This window comes from Moschus berezovskii, chromosome 8 (assembly GCF_049115385.1).
Source record: "Moschus berezovskii isolate FMDL1 chromosome 8, NW_MosBer_1.0, whole genome shotgun sequence".
NCBI classification, from domain to species: Eukaryota; Metazoa; Chordata; class Mammalia; order Artiodactyla; family Moschidae; genus Moschus; species Moschus berezovskii.
In genome coordinates, this window is record NC_142467.1 from 20,524,066 (window position 1) to 20,546,274 (window position 22,209).

Genomic DNA, 22,209 nt, shown 5'->3' on the forward strand with positions numbered 1-22,209 from the left:
GAATGAATCCTCACGATCTGTCAAAGTGTAAAGCCCTCTGTATACAGGCATTCCTCTCGGCGACACTAGAGGAACACACACACACTCACTCACACACACACATGTCATTCACACACACAGCAGGGACTAGGTAAGCCTCCTTTATTTTCTTTTCAAGCAAGTGTCACATCCAAATGATTTATTTCAAAACATCAATCGGGTTATCCTATCCATTCACACTCATGACCTTTGCTGCTGCTGCCACTGCTAAGTTGCTCAGTCGTGTCCGACTCTTAATGACCCCATGGACTGCAGCCTACCAGGCTCCTTCATTCATGGGATTTTCCAGGCAAGAGTACTGGAGTGGGGTGCCATTGCCTTCTCCACATGACCTTTGAGTGCACACTAAAAAGGTTCTAACTGAATAGCTCTTAGGCAAAACTCCCTAAGAGGCCATAACTGAACTACAAAAGAAGACTGTCTCCTAATGTTTGCATTTGGCACTAAAATCCTTCTGCTCATACATAAAATAGTTAATGCTAATAACTGTCTCTACCATGTTCTTCATAAATAAACAATAGGATAAATGAGTTGCGAGACATAACTGTTGGCAATATTGCAGTTATACAGCTGCACTTTTTATCCTGCATTCCTCAGTATTATTTACACATGAATCCCTTCCAAAAACCTAAAAGCACTCACGGAGAAAGCCTAACAATGCTTTCCTTGGTTTACTTTTCATTGGTTTGTGCATATTAACCTTTTAAATTCATATACAATTTGCCAACAGTTTTCACAAATTCTGCAAAATCAATGTCATAAATAGATAATAAAAAGTCTAGATTTGTGCCTTAAAAAGATGCAAGGGTATTATTGCTTTCTGGTTGGCTTTGCTCACTACATCTTTGACTGGCTTTGTTAATCAAGGATACAATTTCCTTCTAAAACACTTCACTGCTCCTTAGATGTCTTTTCTCACCAGCTACTGCAGTTATTGGCACGGCTTTAAACTTCACAGAAACATCTGCAAATGCTCCTCCTATTCTTGTCACATTGATAATGGGTCCAACGTGATTTTCTGCTACTCGAACAACTGGGGCTGAGAGCTGAAGAGTTCCGAAGGCATCATCATTGGCAATGATAATTAACTGAGCAATAGCTTCTATCTTAGGCCCCAGGCGTGGAGAGTTTGGAACTGAAAGACAGAAGAAAAACTAATATATCAAAATTCTAACAACTCGTCAAAAGTCATCAAGGAGCCTCTGCCAATTTATAGAATGGATAAACAACAGAGTCCTACTGTATAACAGAGAGAACTATGATCAACATCCTGTGATAAACCATAATGGGAAAGAATATGAAAAAGAATGTATGTGTGGGGTGTGTGTGTGTATCACTTTTCTATACAGCAGTAATGAACAGAACACTGCAAATCCACTATACTTCAATAAAAACATTTTTTTAAAGAAGCCACAGCAAGATCCATGAACCAAATGGGGTTATCATTTGTGTTTTCTATTATTTATATCAAAAATATTTATCAATTACTATATACCAGCATGAATTTAGACGTTGGGGATACAAAAATAAACAGATAGTTCCTACTTCCCTGTAACTTCTAGGGTGATTTTTATTATAGCAAAGGAATAATTACCCTACAAGGATTATTTTAATAGGTATTAGAAATTTCTCAAAAGAAAAAATGATTAGAAGATAATTAATCATCACTTCACATAATATTATAACAGATAAAAATGAAACTTACAGAATTATGCTCTTCCAATTAGTTGCCAGCATGCTATAAATTTTTTTAAAGCCACTACAGTTACAAAATTGAACAGGAAAGTCATTTAGTCCCTTGTCCTCGAAGAGGAACTGAATATCATCACACTTCAATTCAATTACTGCCTCTCTCCATGCTTAACTGTCCTTCCCCACAAACCTATTCCTCCTGCACCATCTCAGAATTAACAGTCATGCCAAAGCTGGTATAGAAAGAGTGTGCTTACTTATGCTTTTATTGCTACACTTCTAAGCCTATCTTTAAGACTCTCGTCTTACTTGCCACTGATTTTAGGGCAAACAAAACTTATTTTGAAGGCATTTAAGACCCTCCACAAACTCTCCCTGACTTACTTTCTAGATTCAATTCTGACTTAGCACCCTTGCCAAAACAATTTTTATGAACTTCGACACAAATGAAGCATCAGCAAACCCATATTACAAGTAAACAATTTTGAGTTCATATTTAGAACATTTCCAACTGTGGTGGTATTTGAAAGCATGTGACAATAAATAAAATTCAGTATTTTCAGACAACGTAATCTAAACCAAGTAACGACACCATTTAATTTCAATGATAAAAGTTCCAGATCACACTAAATTATATAGTTAAAATCACAAACTGTGAATTGATATAATTAAATGACACGTAATATAAATACATTGGGGGAAAATAGCAGTAACCCAGAGTTGCAGCAGCAGATGACATTTTACGAGTGCGCACAACTCGACAGGCACTGCTCCAAGCACTTTCCTTGCATCCAGTAAGTTAACCCCCATCCACCCCTTTGTGGCGGGTAACACTGTCCATATCTTATGGATGAGGAAAAGGGGCAAAGAGGAGGAGGCAGTCAGCTGTGGCATTAGACTAGAACCTGCTGGACACACTGCAGAGGCATCACGTAAGGGCCTGTCCAGTCTCCAGCTCCCTATCTGCACCTGCTCAGCAAACCAGGAGGATGGCCTTCCGCCACCCACAACTGCTCGTCCTGCCCTCTGCCTGTTCATTACCACTCCTGTCTCCTGAAGGCGCGATTCCACTCAGAGCAGAGGACAGAGATCTTATCAGGTCCCACACTGATTCTACCTACTAAAATTGAGACCATATCACATAGATTTGCACTGAATTATTCTTTTTTTCTCATTTTTAATGACATTGACTGTTTCCTTTCTAATGCACTTAATTGTTCTTTAACTGTTTCACTTCACAGCTTATGCTGAGTCTGAATTTCCCCAAGTATGCTGCATGGTTCCAGGAACATATCCAGCATAAACAAACATACGTTGACTTTCTCTCCCAACCCATAGCACAGCGATATCCTGCATATACCACTTGATCAATAATTGTTCACATTTATTTAATGCTTACCATATGCCAGACCCTATATTCATTTTCACTTGTATTATCATATTTAATCTCCATAATAAGTCTGTATTATAGATAAGGAAACTTGGGCTTTAAAAGTTTATGGGCAACAATTTATTACAATACACTCGGACCTAAGTTATCTGACACCACCACCCACAGCTCCTAGCTAGCCACCGCTGCATGCGATCATTCTTCCCAGTTTTACTTCTAGCTCACTTAATAAACTGCAGTTCCTTGAAAAGTGGGATTATACCCACTTTTCATTATACCATATACAAGAATTATACTATATAATTATACTATATAATTCTTGTAGTCAGTCGCTCAGTCGTGTCCAACTCTTTGTGACCCCAGAGACGGTAGCACACCAGGCTCCTCTGTCCATGGAATTTTTCAGGCAAGAATACTGGAGTGGGTTGCCATTTCCTCCTCCAGGGGATCTTCCTGACCCAGGGATTCAACTGGCATCTCCTGGGTCTTCTGCATCAGCAGGCGGATTCTTTACCACTGCACCACCTGGAAAGCCCCTTTATAATTCTTACTAAGACTACTTACTGGGTTTTATTTCAATGTATTGCTATGATAACTGATCCTAAACCACGCTAAGAAAACAAGGGATAGGCTACTGTGTGAGAATTTTAATCCCGACTGTAATCTAAAAATTTAATGATAGCAGTTATCCTAAAAAGTAAATTTCCTTTTACAGCCCTGGACCACAATTACAATGTGGGCAAGAATGGTGCTCATGACACAATGTATTAGTAAGGTGACAAAATATACTTGTAAGAAACCTTAATCTATATGGTAGAACACAGTCAACATATAGATGTTAATTCTTTCGACTATTTAATTCCAATTTTCTTAAGATAGTTTTAATATATTTTAAAAGATATCTACTTAATATCATATTTACAAATGTTATCCTAAAACTGACATTAAATTGATATTAATATCACCAATCTTCCTTCCTTTTCTTACTGACTTATTCCAGGAAATCTAGATTCTTCTCTTTATATAAAAACCCCTATATAAAATTATAGGTCTTCAGAGAGAGATGTGACTAACGAACAACCTACAGTGAGCACCCAGCTCAGGCCGGCTCTGTGCTAGCAGCCCCCACTCCCTTCAAAGCTACTGAGCCACGACCCCAGGGAGAGAGGCTGCTCTGTCCAAATAGAAGCTGCAGAACCAGATCCTCTGCCCAACACAAGTCATCACTCACTCCTCGTTCCTCATTCTTATCCCCAACTAGGGCCTTCATCTCAACTCTCAGAGGATGACCCCCAAATTTCCAGGTCTTTTCACTTCTACACAGCCCATTCCCCCTCCCCTCATGCAGTTGCCAGACCCACCATCTCTTTGTATTGCTTCCCACCGATACAAAGAGACTCTGTTGTTTAAGGAACCATCGAGGGTGGATCAAGGTGAAAGAGACTCAGGATCTTGCTACCAGGACTGTCCTTGGAACCCCCAGATTGATTTCAGAAGGTTTCGGAAGCTACAATATCTAGTACAAATAGTATTAGAGATGAGTCATACCAGATTCCATAAGCATTTCTAAAAATTTAGTGTGGGACTATAACAGTTTTAAAACACGACAGCACATTTTGACATGTCCTATTTCCATTTGCCTTATAAACTTTTTTAAGATGATGCTAGTAAAGTTAGAGCTTACTATTTTTACAGAATTTTTTACTATACTGAATTCTTAATTTGTTTCAGAATTCTTACCTCTAATAATAAAAACAACACACTAATGCTTACTTACTTGGGCGATTCTGCACTTTCTCTGTTAAAGTAGAGTTGAGTAGTTCAACAAACAAAGACTCCGACCTTTCTGGCTCATCATCATCCAAGACTGAAACAGTTATTGTTGCCTCACTCTGATTGGCTCTAAAAACAGCAAATCCAGAAGCTGGTATATAGTCTTTCCCTTGAGTTGCTCTGGCTAAATTAGGTGGAAAATGAGGCGGTTTTTCCATATCATCCAGTGTTGCATAGGTGACTTTAACTTTTCCCAAGAGGCCTTTTAACCTTATTATTGACAAGGTGATGTTCTGCGTTGCTTCCTCCACTTTAATAGGTCTATTTTTCTCAGAAAAGATGAAGACCCCATAAGGATCATCACTAGCCAAAACTATTAATGTGGCATTAGTATGAACGCCTAGAGAGCCACTGGAGACGCTGAGGATGGTCACAGAGAATGCTTTATCCAGTTCTGGATCTTCATCAGGCAATATTTCCACTGTGATGTTGGCACTCTTCTGTCCAATCTCAAATGTGACATTGCCAGAGGTGAAGGCCAGATCGCCATCAGGGTCAGAGTCTATACTCCAAAGCAAAGTCACTTGAGACAGAGCCCCATGACTTCTCATAATCTTAAAAATATTCAGTATTAAAATATGTTAAAACAGGCATTAAATCCACCAATTTAGAGGTTTGGATATACAGAACAACAGGATATTAATTTGTAATTTTATTTTAAATAAGCTGTTCTGAAGAATATAAGATTCTTGAAGGTAATGCACTACCCATCTTTGAAGACCCTCAGGGAGTCCCACTTAAAATGACTATTGTATGAAATGACAGATTGAAGGAACATGCTTATCTTCCAACTAAACTGCAGCTGTATCATTTATGCAACTACAACATATATCAGTAATAAAGCAAATGCAATTAACAGTGTATTACATTGTACATTCATGAAAATGTTTACATTTCCTGCAAAGATATACACTTTATTGTCAGGAATAGATGACTGATAATTTTTCTGAAAAGTTAGCCATAAGACTCATTTTTTTAAAACAGATTATATTTAATTTCATTATGCTATGGAAAACAAAAATTCACCAAAAAATGTACTCGACCCAACGTTATATATTTATATATTTAAGAAGCAAGAAATGCTTTTGTCAATAGTATGTTAAAAAGAATGAAAAATCTTAAAAAAAAAAATCACTTCAAGTTACTGCAGTGTTATTCGCTCAGTCTTGTCCGACTCTTTATGACCTCATGGATTGTAGCCCGCCAGGCTTCTCTGTCCATGGAATTCCCCAGGCAAGAATACTGGAGTGGGTTGCCATTTCCTTCTCCAGGAGATCTTCCCAACCCAGGGATCAAATCCGGGTCTCCTGCATTGCAGGCAGATTCTGTACTGTCTGAGCCACCAGGAAAGCCAGACTTCAAGTTAAGTCCCAACTAAAAGTAATTTTTATACTTAAAATAAGAATCCTGATTCAGAGACAGGAATTTTTATTAAAAAATTTCTTTATAAACTTGATGTTTTCCCTGAATCCTTTTTCTTTTCTTTCTTGAGTAATTAGTTATCCTTTCTAAAGCTGTTTAATTTATTCCACAAGTTTACTGCAGATCTGCCATAAGGATACAGAAAAGATATATTTTGGGTGATCTTTCTTCATCCTTTGAATAAAATCTGAGGACACTGAGCAAGCTCTGGCTCCTTTAAATTATCTAACAATAGAAGCCTTAATTCCTACTGGATGAATGTAGAGTAGAAACACATATACATACCCCCCCCACAACACACACAAACACAGATGGTATTACTATTGCTATTCACAAATGTTTTGCATTTTCTTTCCTTTTGGGAAAGATGCAAGCCAGGATTACATTTCTCTACCCAATTACTTTCGTGTTTTCATGCGACATGCTTTGAACAAAGAAGTTAAATGGAAATGCTGTGAATGACCTTCAGAAAGAAGCCGAAGAGCCAGTGTGCAGCTTCCCCCAACCACGTTTCCCCAGTCAGTGGAGACAGAAGTATCTATTGAGTTATAGCCTTTGCAACCCTCAGTCCTAAGTGATTGATGACAGCCAACTTCAGATGGGACATAAAACATGAGTGAAAAACAGATCGCTGTTGTCGTAAGTCAATTAGAATCTGGAGATGTTTGTTGCCACAGCCCATCTGAATTAAGATAGAAATCTATATTTTTATGTTAATAGATATTCCTTAAAGAGTCAGGAATCCTCAGAATCACAATGTATGCAAAATGAAAGACAAAAGACAAATCACTGTTTAGTTATCAAACTGAATTGTCTGTACCACTAGATTCAGTCCCCTCCACTTACATAGAAAAAATTAACATAAAGTATGCCTTAATAATACAATAAAACAGTGTTTATAAAAAACAGAAAAGGTCTAGGACTGGAGGAAAGAATGTACTCACATTGAGTATAACAGTGCTATATCCATCTTCTGGTTCAGTTCCGCTGACAAAGAGTGACTCAGGGCTAAATTCAAATACACCATGAGCATGGTCAGAGGCTGCAATTGTCACTAGAATTTGGGAAGCCACTCCTAGACTGGCTGCATGAATAAGTTCCAACAAACAGAAGAAAATGTTAATCAGTAATTTACAAACCAAAGGGAAAAGCAAGGAACAACTTTTTGAAAAGAGTTGTACCATTCACTGAGTATGTTCTAATCTGCTTTAGAAAGAAAGGCAGACACAAATGACTGCCACAATATTCATGCTTTTATGACCTTCCTCTGTTTGGGCTCCAACATGACACACAAGTGCTGCATAAGCACTTGAAGATGAATAAGGAAACTTGTTTTTCTTTTTCTTCTCTATGAAAGAGAACATTCTTTCACAAAGAGCATAGGAGGAAAGTCTCTCACGACCTTTGCTGACCTTGGAAGAACATGAGCCAAAATGACTCCTACCTTTATAAAACAGTAGTTTCTCTATGATTTTCACCAACCTGACTGCATAGATTCTTGGCTTCCAAATATGCAGTAATTCTACGCCTATTTTCATCATATTACAATATAATAGATCTTTCCTGGTCTCACAGAGTCCAGTCCTATAACTAAAAAGATGCCAAAATCTAAACAAAGAGGTACTTTTTTCCTAGGAAGGATGTTCAGGTTTTATTTATGTCGAACATTAAATATATGGACAAGATAATAAGAAATCCCAAAATTAGGACAGTAATTAAATACAGAAGTTACAGGAGACATTGACAGAAGTCAGGAATGAGAGGGGTGGTAATGACTTCTGAAACTAAAATATAAAACCTGACATTGTGAAAAAGGAATGTTTTGCTCATTCTTCAAAAGGAATCTTTTTGAGGGTTAGAAAGAGTTCCCCGTAAAGAAAAACAAATAGTCTATGTATTGTCTCTTTGTATGAAAAAAATTTGCGGTAAAAAAGCTGAACCATATATATATATCTAATTCAAGAGGCATCCTCTTTTCAATATTTCCTTCAATAAACTGGCAATTTATTCTCCCCATTTATTTTCTTTTTAATTTCTCTTTCCCATGTGTTTGATTAAATACAGCATATAATGACTCATTTCCTGTCGTAAAGAAAATCAGTATGACACATTTTACATGAAAATATAAATATTCTATTTATCTCTTTTTTAGGTATTCAAAGCTATGTAAAAGCTTTTTCAATAATCTCTTCTGTAAATGGTACCAAGCAAAATTTCTGTTATAATTAGAATCAGGAAACTGCATTGGATTCACAAAGAGAGGAGGAGAGTCTGAGTTTCAGAGGCAGACAGGATTTGATTCTGACTTGATCACTTTCCAGCTGACTCATAAGAGCATGGAGTAAATAATACTTGATAAAGTTGTGCTGCTTAATGAGACAAACTATATAAAGGACCTGCATATAGTGGATATCGATAAATGGTTAGTATTGTTGTCTCTAAAAAGAAAAGTTAAAATGTAGAATAGTAAAGGACCTTGGAATAACTGCTTACCACGTCTGTGATTAGCTGGAAGGAAGAATTCCATGTCCCCATCACCACTACCACTGCCATCAACCCTAAAGAGTTCAGTCACTTCACAAGGAGAAACACAGAGTCACGACCCACACAACATACAGTGACACAATGAGAAAATTGAGAGTTCTTAAAACATATCCAGCAAAGAGGAAAATTCAGTAATACCAGACATGCATTCTTTCAAATAAAACAGGTTAGGTGGTAATGGTATAACATTAGTCAAGCTAACAAGTTATAAAACTTTCATTCATAGCTTCAGAAAATATTCCATGTAGGTTTGCAACTGGCATTTCCCATTTCTGCCAATTTAACTAGCTTTACTTTTAAATTTTCACTTTATAACAGTGTAAATTGTTTTCATCATTTATATAAATATTTTAAAATATCTGTGTGTATATATCAGCCTATACTTAGTCCTACAAACCTGTGACAGTCACCTTCCCACTTACAACACTATGTATATTAGTCACTCAATCATGTCTGACTTTTTGCGACCCCATGACACTAGAGCCCGCCAGGCTCCTCTGTTCATGGGATTCTCCAGGCAACAGTAATAGAGTGGATAGTCATTCCCTTCTCCAGGGATCAAACCTGGGTCTCCTACATTGCAGGCAGATTCTTTACCATTTGAGCCACCAGAAAAGCCCACTTACAACAACTAATTCAAAAATTGGGGAAATGCATCTAACATTTCCCTCTAGCCACACACTTAAGTTCTCACGTTTCAGAACATAGACAAGTGGTCTAGAAACCTCAGCTTCAGTCCTGGCTGTGACAGACACCAGCTGTAAAACCTTCAGCCAGTCACGAAAGCCCCTGGCACGTCACTTTTCTCACCTATAAAAGGTGCCTGCTGCCTTTTATACAGAACTGCTGTAAAGACCAAATAAATGATATCGTAGAAAATGAGGGACCTTGGCAATATATGAAGACTGCAAGAAAGGGAAAGTGGTTCTAACTTTACTTCCACTACATCTCAGAAGCCAACCATTATTTTACCAAGTATTTGCAAACAAAGAAGGCAGGAAGGGCAGCGGTGAAAAGGAGTAAGAGGAGCAAGATGACATCCACACCTATGTGCTTCTACCATATTCTTGATTGACATATGAGGCTAAGGTCTGCCCTGCTCTTCCGGGCTTCCCCTCCCCGGGACTGAGATATACCAGACATGAGAACTGATGACACCCAAAACCATATCCAGTGCAACGCTCTGCTTTCGTATTAACCACGGTTACAAGGAAGAGGGGCGAAATTTAATCCCAACGTACCCTGACTACCATAGAACACCTATTCGGGTGGCTGTCATGTGTAGGATGGGTCTTATAGGCAAAACAGTGTGGAATAAGGGTTTCTCCTTTGATCCCCCCAAAAACTTAGTTCTATAAGCTATTTCGCCTCTTAGGCAGTCCAGCTATGACTTGAGGAATGGAGGCAGCATCTAGGTTCCTCTACCTCCAATCCCCACTCAAGGCGGGCTGGGAGGATCAGATTCTCTGGCAGTACTGCTGACGTGGGACAGTGCAATATTGGTTTTCAAATGAGTACTCATGCCCAATAATACACAACGATATATATTCTAGAGATATAGAAGGAAGCTCCTCTATAAAATCACAAGTAAACACTATGATCACAAGTATAATTTCTAAAGAAAATCTGATGTTCCTTATCAATCAATATTCGGTAAGGCTCACTAACATTTTCTCTATTACCCAAGTAGTTTTTGCTATAAGCAATACAAAGAACAACTTTTCAAATACTTTACAGTGACTTCTGATTAACGAAGTCCTTTCATGAAAATAACCATCTGGAAATGGGAGAACCTGTCTCTTTGCTTGAGACAAGCAAAGCTGGTCCTGTTACATGACACTAGCCCAGCAGGGTGTCCAGCAGGGTGTCCAGCTTGCTTTCCCTGTTTTATGTAGTCAATCAAGCTGCGGTGCTGTTTAATCATTTCCCTGACTTGTCCTCTCTGGTTTCACCTGGGCTTTGGGAGAACAGGGAAGGGAAACATGGAGAAATTCTGTCATACTCACCCCCAAAGTCTCATTAATACTAAAAGACAATCTTAGTATTTCTGTCCTACCCAATTTCTCTCCTTGGATGGCTTATTCAGTACTATGACTTTCTTCATCAAAACATAAAAATAATAATAAGATAATAATACCAGCTTTTTTAAGGGAAGAGACGAATCTAATGAATACCAACTCTCAAATTCTTACACTTATAAACATAATAAGGTACACATCTCATGTATTCTATAACCCCCAAGCAGCACCTGATAATCAAACAGAATGACACTTCTGCAAAGAAACACAAAGTTAATCTATCTGGGATAAATAAAGACTGCGAGCCGCCTCTCTTCAATACAGAGGAGTTTTGCCACGAAATGGATTTTTGACTCCAAAAGTCTGTGATAAATCAGAGTTTTCAGCATATTAGAACTGAGAATATTGTTAACCTGCTTTATCGATAATCACTTCATAACAGATTTCCTAAAGGGATTAATTTTGACCTATTCTACAACTGGATATAGCTAAAGGAGCTACTGTGAAAGCTGAAATAAGGAAGAAGCAGAGACGATTTCAGGGGCACCTACTATGAATGACAACTATAATTCGGTGATTCAGTATAATTAAATTATTTAACTGTAAAAGCACATCTACTTTAGGAAAAGACCCAAGGGTAACGAAAGTGCGAAAACCAGCACAATAGGTTAATTCAAAAGAAACTTATTTACTTAATCCACTGCTATCATGGTAAGTGGACAAGTAAACATTTGATATTTTTGAGTCGCCATTCTTACCTCCTCCTTCCAAGTTTAACAACTCAACTTTAAAGGATTTCTCCAATTCAGGAATAGAATTATCAGTGATATTTACAGAAATGTACTTAAATCTTTCTCCTGGTTGAAATTCTAAGGTGCCGGCAACACTCTGAAATATAAATAAAAGATTTGCTCATTAGATTACAATTATTTAGTGTATGAATGTATAAGATGAGAATGTTTACTATGTCCCAGATTGTTACAAATACTGAAACAGATGAAAATAAATATAAAATTGAAAACATTTAACTGGCTATGAACAGTGATTAATATAAATTCTAAATAAATACTCTCAAACTAAATAAAGTAGATGGATTTTTATTTCTCTTACTTGCCTATTCATCAAAAAACTATTAAGGCAAATAAGAAATCTGTACAGGTAACATCCACAAATTCCTAAATAATTACTTCAATGAGATATACAAAATTCCTTTGATTAGGAATATTGAGAACTATTCAGTTTACATCACTGAATAATTTAAATACTAGGGTATAATAATAATAATGGCATTTTCATTCCAAAAATTTCCCCTAGCAATAATAAATATTGATCCACTGGGCATTAATCGTTCTTTGATTATACTCGCAAATGTAATTCATAATATAGATTTCCCATCATAGAAGTTCATAATTAAGAGAAAAATAAAGAATTACTTGAAGTCTTAAGGTCCTTTTTTCTCCCATTACCTAATATAAGCATTTTCCCCTCAAGTCATGAGAATAAATTTTAAATATGTTTAAATTTTTCTACGGTTAGGTTTTGTGGACAATTATATTTCATCCTGCGGAACAATTAATGATCCTAAAACTAAACTGAGGAACCAAAGTACCAATTCACTTAACCACTCATTTATTAATTTTTTTTCAACATCTTCAAACACATAGCATGCACATGACATCATTTAGGATGCTTAGGACTCAAAAATAGTCAAGATACATCTCTATCTCCATGAAAATATTACAGAAAGAGTATTAAGCACAGGATAGAAAAAACGGCTATAAAAGACATATCGTAGGCTCAAGGAAAAAGTACCTTTGCCTAGTGTCCAGTTATCAGAGGAGTAATTCTACAAATCTTAACAACAGAAATAACATTTGACTATCTTAGGAAACTGTATTATTTAACCCTAGCAATATCTTACACAATTGGCCATTCCCTCATTCTCTGGTATTCCATGATATCACACTTCTGTTTTTCCTACCTTTTTGGCTCATCCTTGTGTTCTTTGCAATTTTAACATTCACCAAGGACCTGAAAAACCTACTCTTCATCAGATTCTCTCTAGACTCTATCTCTAGACAAGGTTATACCATATTCTAAGCTTTTAATGTCATGCATATGTTTCCAACTCCCAAAGTTCTACTGGCAGACCTTATTTTATTCCACTTGACTTTACTATCCTTTGCAGACACTGTTTTTTTGGTTTTTTTAACAAATTAACAGTGTGTGGCAACCCTGCACAGAACAAGTTTGTTTGGTACCATTTTTTCCAATAGTGTTTGCTCACTTCATTTCTCTGTGTCACATGCTGGTAATTTTTGCCATAGTTAAAATTTTGTCATAATTGTTATATTTGCTATTGTGATCTGTGATCTTTGATGTTACTGTTATAATTGTTTGGAGGCTTAGGGAAAGGCACCCATAGAAATAGCTAATTTAATACATGTTACATGTGCTCTGATTGCTCCAATGACAAGCCATACCCCCATCTTGTTCCCTCTCCTAGGGCCTCCTATTTCCTTCAGTTCAGTTCAGTTCAGTCGCTCAGTCGTGTCCGACTCTCCACGACCCCATGAATCACAGCACGCCAGGCCTCCCTGTCCATCACGAACTCCCGGAGTTCACTCAAACTCATGTCCACAGAGTCGGTGATGCCATCCAGCCATCTCATTCTCGGTCGTCCCCTTCTCCTCCTGCCCCCAACCTTTCCTAGCATCAGAGTCTTTTCCAGTGAGTCAACTCGTCGCACGAGGTGGCCAAAGTATTGGAGTTTCAGCTTTAGCATCAGTCCTTCCAATGAACACCCAGCATTGATCTCCTTTAGAATGGACTGGTTGGATCTCCTTGCAGTACAAGGGACTCTCAAGAGTCTTCTCCAACACCACAGTTCAAAAGCATCAATTCTTCGGCGATCAGCTTTCTTCACAGTCCAACTCTCACATCCATACATGACCACGGGAAAAACCATAGCCTTGACTAGACGGACCTTGGTTGGCAAAGTAATGTCTCTGCTTTTTAATATGCTGTCTAGGTTGGTCATAACTTTCCTTCCAAGGAGTAAGCGTCTTTTAATTTCATGGCTGCAATCAGCATCCGCAGTGATTTTGGAGCCCAAAAAAATAAACTCTGACACTGTTTCCACTGTTTTTCCATCTATTTCCCATGAAGTGATGGGACCAGATGCCATGATCTTTGTCTTCTGAATGTTGAGCTTCAAGCCAACCTTTTCACTCTCCTCTTTCACTTTCATCAAGAGGCTTTTGAGTTCTTCTTCACTTTCTGCCATAAGGTTAGTGTCATCTGCATGTCTGAGGTTATTGATATTTCTCCCAGCAATCTTGATTCCAGCTTGTGCTTCTTCCAGCCCAGCGTTCCTCATGATGTACTCTGCATAGAAGTTAAATAAGCAAGGTGACAATATACAGCCTTGACGTACTCCTTTTCCTATTTGGAACCAGTCTGTTGTTCCATGTACAGTTTTGACTGTTGCTTCCTGACCTGCATACAGGTTTCTCAAGAGGCAGGTCAGGTGGTCTGGGATTCCCATCTCTTTCAGAATTTCCCACAGTTTATTGTGATCCACACAGTCAAAGGCTTTGGCATAGTCAATGAAGCAGAAATAGATGGTTTTCTGGAACTCTCTCGCTTTCTCTATGATCCAGCGGATGTTGGCAATTTGATCTCTGGTGCCTCTGCCTTTTCTAAAACCTGCTTGAACATCTGGGAGTTCACAGTTCACATATTGCTGAAGCCTGGCTTGGAGAATTTTGAGCATGACTTTACTAGCGTGTGAGATGAGTGCAATTGTGCGGTAGTTTGAGCATTCTTTGGCATTGCCTTTCTTTGGGATTGGAATGAAGACTGACCTCTTCCAGTCCTGTGGCCACTGCTGAGTTTTCCAAATTTGCTGGCATATTGAGTGCAGCACTTTCACAGCATCATCTTTCAAGATTTGAAATAGCTCAACTGGAATTCCATCATCTCCACTAGCTTTGTTCACAGTGATGCTTTCTAAGGCCCACTTGACCTCACATTCCAAGATGTCTGGCTCTAGGTCAGTGATCACATTATCGTGACTATCCTGTCGTGAAGATCTTTTTTGTACAGTTCTTCCGTATATTCTTGCCACCTCTTCTTAATTATCTTCTGCTTCTGTTAGGTCCATACCATTTCTGTCCTTTATTGAGCCAATCTTTGCATGAAATGTTCCCTTGGAATCTCTAATTTTCTTGAAGAGATCTCTTGTTTTTCCTATTCTGTTGTTTTCCTCTATTTCTTTGCATTGATCACTGAGGAAGGCTTTCTTATCTCTCCTTGCTATTCTTTGGAACTCTGCATTCAGATGCTTATATCTTTCCTTTTCTCCTTTGCTTTTCGCTTCTCTTCTTTTCACAGCTATTTGTAAGGCCCCCTCAGACAGCCATTTTGCTTTTTTGCATTTCTTTTCCATGGGGATGGTCTTGGTCCCTGTCTCCTGTACAATGTCACGAACCTCCATCCAGAGTTCATCAGGCACTCTATCTATCAGATCTAGTCCCTTAAATCTATTTCTCACTTCCACTGTATAATCATAAGGGATTTGATTTAGGTCATATATGAATGGTCTAGTTTAAGTTGAAGCAAATGCCCATTTACCATTCCAAAAATCCGAGGGCTCTTAGGAATGATGCTAATCCTACTATACCTATGCTCTATAAATGGAACACTAAAGCCGGGATGACAGCACATCTGTTAACAACATAGTTTACTAAATATTTAAGCCTACTATGGAGAGCTACTTCTCAGAAAAAAAAAAAAAAAACCCTTTCAAAATATCACTGCTAATTGACAAGGGACCTGATCATCCAGGAGTTCTAATGGAGATGTACAAGATTCACAGTGTTTTCATGCCTGCTAAAAGAACATTCATTCAGCAGCTCATAGCCTGAAAATTCTCAGAAAGGTCTTCAAAGGTATTAACTCTGACAGTCATGGAGGATAAGAACATATTTTTTTCATTTTGTTTTAGTTATTAAATAAAATGATAATACAACTGGAGACTGAAGATGGCCATTTATGTCAAATCCACAACTAACAGCATACTCAAAGGAGGAAAGCAGAAAGCATTTCCTCTAAGAAACAAGACAAGGATGCCTACTCTCACCCCTTTTATTCAACAAATAATTTTAGAATTTGTCTGAAACACAAAAGACCTCAAATAGCCAAAACAGTCTTGAGAAGAACAGAGTCAAAGAAATCACACTCCCTGACTTCAGACTATACTAGAAAGCTACAGTAATCAAAACAGTATGGCACTGGCACAAAAGCTGACACAAAAACCAGTGAAAGCAAAAAACAAGTAGAAACTAACAAAACTTCAAAGCTTTTGCACAGCAAAGAAAACTATCCACAGAATGAAAATACAACCTATCAAATAAGAGAAATTTTTTCCAAATAATATGGCAAAAAAGGGATTAATATTCAACATATATATACAATTCAGACAACTCAACATTTAAAAAATCAACTCAATTAAAAAATGGGCTAAAGAACTGAACAGATGTTTTTCTAAAGAGGAATGTAGATGGACAAGCACATGAAAAGATGCTCAACATCGCCAATTATCAGGGAAATGCAAATCAAAACCACAATGAGATATCACCTCACACCAGTCAGAATGGCTGACATCAAAAACAGCACAAATAACAAATGCTGTCAAGGATGTGGAGAAAAGGGAACCCTCATATGCTACTGGTGGGAATGTAAATTGGTACAACCACAGTGGGAAACAGTATGGAGGTTTCTCAAAAAACTAAAAATAGAACTGTCATATGATCCAGCAATTACACTCCTGGATATATGTCCAGGATATATATTCACTGGATATAAATTCACTAAAGGATATAAATTTACTATTTTGAGGAGATATTTATATTTCCATGTTCACTGAAGCATTATTCATAGTATCCAAGATATACAACCTAAATGTCTGTCAGCAGACGAATAAAGAAAATTATATAGATAGCTAAATACACTGACAGACAAGACAGAAAGAACAGAATATTATTCAGCCTTAAGAAAAGAAGGGGTCTTCCCTGGTGGTCCAATGAGTAAGAATCTACCTTCCAGGGAGGGGGCGTGGGTTCCATCTCTGGTTGGGGAACTATGATCCCACATGCCAAGTGGCACAGACAAGAAAAAAGAAGTAAATTCTGTCATATACAACAGGGATGAACCTAGAGAACATTATGCTAGGTAAAATAAGCCAGACACAGAAAGACAAATATTTCATGATCTCACTAATACATGGAATCTAAAATAGTCAAACTCACAGAAGCAGAGACAAGACTGGAATAGTGCTTGCCAGGAACTTAGGGGAAAGGGAAAATAAGGAGATGTTTACCAAAGGATACTTCCAAAGTTTCAGTAATGCAAGGTGAAAAAGTTCTGGAGCAGTACTATACTGTACACCTGAAATCTGCTAAGAGGGTAGATCTTAAACTTCCTCAAAGAAAGGGAGAAAGGAGGGGAGGAAGGAAGGGAAAGAAAACATTATCTATGTGAAGTGATGGATATGTTAATTAGCTTTACAGTGGTAATTATTTCACACAGTATATGTATATCAAAATACCCAGTTGTAAATCTTACATATATATAATTTTATTTGTCAACTATACCTCAATAAAGCTAAAAAAAATAACTTTTAAAAGAACATCAGTATAAGACTGAAGTATTTCTTTAAGAGAACGCAGAGAAGACAATGCTAAGCTGAGTTGAGATGCCCCAGTGAAGGTATTTCATACCAAACTAACTAAAGATGAAATAAATGTCAGGGTAAGAGAAATATAACTTGCCCAATAAAACAAATCAGAAAACTTTGCCAAATGCAATATAGCCAAAATTAATTGAATTCACTTAGCCAAGTTTTCTGGAATTTGGGAGAAAAAGTACACACAAATTACTGAAGACTACACGTTGGCTTGAAGCTCAACATTCAGAAAACTAAGATCATGACGTCTGGTCCCATCACTTCATGGGAAATAGATGGAAAAACAGTGGAAACAGTGTCAGACTTTATTTTTGGGGGCTCCAAAATCACTGCAGATGCTGACTGCAGCCATGAAATTAAAAGACGCTTACTCCTTGGAAGGAAAGTTATGACCAACCTTGATAGTACATTAAAAAGCAGAGACATTACTTTGCCAACCAAGGTCCGTCTAGTCAAGGCTATGGTTTTTCCCGTGGTCATGTATGGATGTGAGAGTTGGACTGTGAAGAAAGCTGATCACCGAAGAATCGATGCTTTTGAACTGTGGTGTTGGAGAAGACTCTTGAGAGTCCCTTGGACTGCAAGGAGATCCAACCAGTCCATTCTAAAGGAGATCAATCCTGGGTGTTCACTGGAAGGACTGATGCTAAAGCTGAAACTCCAATACTTTGGCCACCTCATGTGACGAGTTGACTCACTGGAAAAGACTCTGATGCTGGGAAGGGTTGGGGGCAGGAGGAGAAGGGGACGACCGAGAATGAGATGGCTGGATGGCATCACCGACTCTGTGGACATGAGTTTGAGTGAACTCCGGGAGTTAGTGATGGACAGGGAGGCCTGGCGTGCTGTGATTCATGGGGTCGTGGAGAGTCGGACATGACTGAGTGACTGAACTGAACTGAACACCCTTGTACAGGTCTTAATAGGAATAAAAGGAAAATCAAGATAATTAATATCAAATTTAAAGAAAAAGATTCTTTGGGAAAACAAATGTTGAAGGATATAAAATACTTCCTGAGAAGTATAGCCAAGAAGAAATTATGAGCATTCACTTAATATGAGTAGTGGTGATAATAAGACTACATAACAGTTATTCAGTGTTACTATATATGTGCCACATACTGTACATGACACTTAAAACACTGCCATCAATCCTCAGGGTGACCTGCCCAACACATATTATCTCTCTCTTACCAATAAGGAAACTGAGGTCAGGAAAGATTGAGTCTCCGTTAAGGCCACACATTTGGAAGCTCAGTTTAAACCCAGTTTCCAAACTGGTTTTCTTTTTTTTCCCAATACCACATTGGTTCTCATTTGGAGAAAAAAATTAATATTGAAATGCCATAGACATATAATTTCTTTACAATTTCGGTTATGTTCAACAGACACAGACAAGAGGATTTTAAATATGTACAAAACATAATTTTTAAATACATATGATTAAAACCTAGAAGATTAAAATAATACGATAAAGACTATGACAGATAAAAGGGACATGAGAAATCAACAGGACAGGTATTTAAGTGTCAGACTTTGGGGGATGGAAATACTTTAAATTCACATAAATTTAAAGGCTTCACATATATCTCAAACCATCAATGCTTCCTTTCCTTGTTTAATAAGTTGCACATACAGTGCCAAGCCCCTTACAGTCCTCAAAGGGGACTGTGTCTGTTCTACAAGTGTACGTACTGCTTCAAAAAGATTAAGGGATTTACCTGGTAGTCTTCAGGACTGAATGCTGTCAGTGACACTGTTCTATATTCTGCCATAACCCTGCCCAGGAGCCCTTGCGCACGGACGACCAACAACCTAACTTCTCCATCTTCCTCCTGCACGGTGACGTGGGGAACACCGCTTGCAGGCAGGGTCATTGTGTCCTCAGGCTGCGGAGGCGGCCCGGTGGAGAACTGTAGCAGGCCTGGCAGATACAAAGAGAAGCAGGAGTATTTGCCCTGGTCATCTGTGGAAGAATTTCATATGCACTTGAAACAATCTTACACAATCATTTTGACCACCAGGATAAAATTCAGAGGGTTCTCCTTTAGAAAAGACCTCAGTGACGGTTTGATTAACATGCTTTTGACACAGAATACAGTAGGAAGCTTTCAGGATATTAAAAACTAAAATGACAAATTTCCTTGTCTCTACCCAAGAAAACTTTTTTTAAAGGGAATGTCAATAAAAAAACACTGATGGAGTTTTACAATATATATTATCACACATTTACTCATATTTGTCTCTAGAATTCATCCTTAAACATATAGTAAAACAAAATTAATGGCACCCCAAAGGACTTGCAATTCTTTTTTTGAAAACTTAAGTATGAAAATTAGTTGAAGAACTTCCCAGTTTTCCTACACAGATTTTTTATTGGATGCTTTCCTACAAAAGAAATACAACTTTACAGTGCAGAAAACAGTCTCAACTTACTATAACAGACATCTGTTATAGTCGCCCAACTAAGAAAATTATCCCTTTTCAGCATAAGACAAAGAGAAATTAACACAAACAGACAGTAACAACTCTACTTCTTGAAGTCTAATAAAACATAAATTACAAAGTACTTCAATCAGGTGTTAACATATCACAGTAGGATAATTTTTAAAACTAAAACTTTTGATAGCCATGAATAAAAATACTTTTATTTCCATTTAAAATAATCCTGCATATACTTTATAAAATATATTATTAAACTATAGAAATTGGTTCTTGTATTTCATAAACACCGTCCCTCAAAATGGCAGCTTAGAAGTTCAAGAGCTTAGAAGGTTAGAGGATCCAAAGAAGGTCTACTTCAATCATTTGCAAAAGTCCCTGAAACTCTTAACGAGAACAAGTATACCCAGAGAAGGGAAGACTATTTTTGCAAAAGGGATTGGTTACCATATGGATGATCACTAGCTTTGATGGTGATATCTGTTGTTTCCTTTTCAGGGTCTATGCTTGCACCACTGGTGGGAGTTGAACCTATTTTCCCATCTCCAGGAATCGCAGAAACCAAGGTCACACGGAAATACTCATTAAGCTCGGGAATATCATCATCAAGGACATAAATATTCAGGACCTTTAAATACAAAAACCCAGAGGCACTAGCAATGATGCAAGTAGAAATTATTTACCACTCACCAGAAGAAAATAAAGCAGCCAACTGAAGTTACTTTCTAACATGAGAGAGTTCTACAAAAACTTAAACATTAAAACACAGAGTGAGAGAAAGATCTGAGAAATTAATTCTTTAATCAATAATGGATACTGAACAGTAATATTTTCTGTATAAAATATCCTAGTTATGTATTAATATCATAGCATATGTGATATAGTATATACTCGTATCATATATTCCTTGTACCAAAGACAGCAGTATTACCAACCTCAGGGTATTCCTCCTTAAGGAACTTCACATTATCTGTTAGGATGTGGTAGGATTGCAGGAAAGGACAATATGTCTAGTTACTGCCTAAGGAAAGTCTGACATACCTAGAGGTAGCATGCTAGAAAACAGATTTACAATAGACCCTAGAAGTCTGGCATACACAAACTGCCCAAAAAACATTTGGAAAAGAAATAGCAATAATTCAGCCATGCTCTGCAAAATGTAAGTCAAAATTTGAAGTGAAAAAATGATTCCTCTCTTTTTTATGAACTAAACAAGCATGTTGACATCTACAATGGGCAATTTCCAGTCCAGAGACTTAGAGTCTTCTGTAGGCGATAAAGCTATGGAAAAACATTTAAAATGCAATGTAAAAATATCATAGAGTTATGTGCAAAATAAACTGACAACAAAATAAGCAGCTCTACCCGTGTCTCCTGCATTGCATTTCCCGTATTATAGGTGGTTTCTTTTCCCCTGAGCCACCAGGGAAGCCTCTGTCTAGTAAAGGTTTTACAATAGACAGGTTTGAACCAAGTCTTAATGAATTAGTTGTAGTTTTAAGTAATAATGGGGAATGGCAAATAAAAGAAACAAGAGCATGAAAGAATAAGATATCTGGGGAACTACAATTAGACACTAAGGCTGGAGTGGGAGGGAGGCTGGATGGATAAACAGAGGTCAAGATTATAGGGACCTGTCATGGTATCACCAGAAAAATGAACTTCATTCCATAGAGAGTAGAGCAAAACTGAAGAATCATAAGCAGGAGACTGACAAAATGAGAACTGCGTTTCAGCATCAGTACCAAGGCAGAATGTAAACAGTGGACAGAGCCAGAAGGGGTGCAAAGGGCTGAGCTAGGAGGTGACGGGCCAGAAATACTGAGGTTCTAAACCAGTGCAGAGACAAAGGAGATGGGAAAAAGAGATGACTTTGAGATCTGTTCTGGGGACAAAAGACCCAGATCTTAAAGACTCAGCATAGGGAGTGAGGGACAGGAAGGAATGACGTGTGATTTCCTGGTTTCTTCGAGAAAGGAAGGTGACAACCCTCTGAAAACAGACTGCAACTCCAAACGCAAGTTTCCAACACTAGTCACTGGGCCTAAAATCATTTGGAAAGCCTTTTCTTAATGCAGTTT

The 22,209-nt window shown here is 37.7% G+C and overlaps 1 protein-coding gene across 1 annotated transcript in view; it reads right to left on the bottom strand.

Moving 5' to 3' along the window:
- ADGRV1 (adhesion G protein-coupled receptor V1) overlaps window positions 1–22,209 on the bottom strand; it is a 549,332-nt gene that overhangs the window by 440,484 nt on the left and 86,639 nt on the right. Inside the window, exons 23-29 of the mRNA XM_088838471.1 lie at window positions 20,576–20,756; window positions 19,408–19,610; window positions 11,697–11,826; window positions 8,870–8,950; window positions 7,321–7,460; window positions 4,899–5,508; window positions 959–1,174 (exon numbers count right to left, since the gene is read on the bottom strand). Of these exons, the coding sequence (XP_088694597.1) occupies window positions 959–1,174; window positions 4,899–5,508; window positions 7,321–7,460; window positions 8,870–8,950; window positions 11,697–11,826; window positions 19,408–19,610; window positions 20,576–20,756 (1,561 nt within the window). The remainder of the gene's footprint in view (window positions 1–958; window positions 1,175–4,898; window positions 5,509–7,320; window positions 7,461–8,869; window positions 8,951–11,696; window positions 11,827–19,407; window positions 19,611–20,575; window positions 20,757–22,209) is intronic.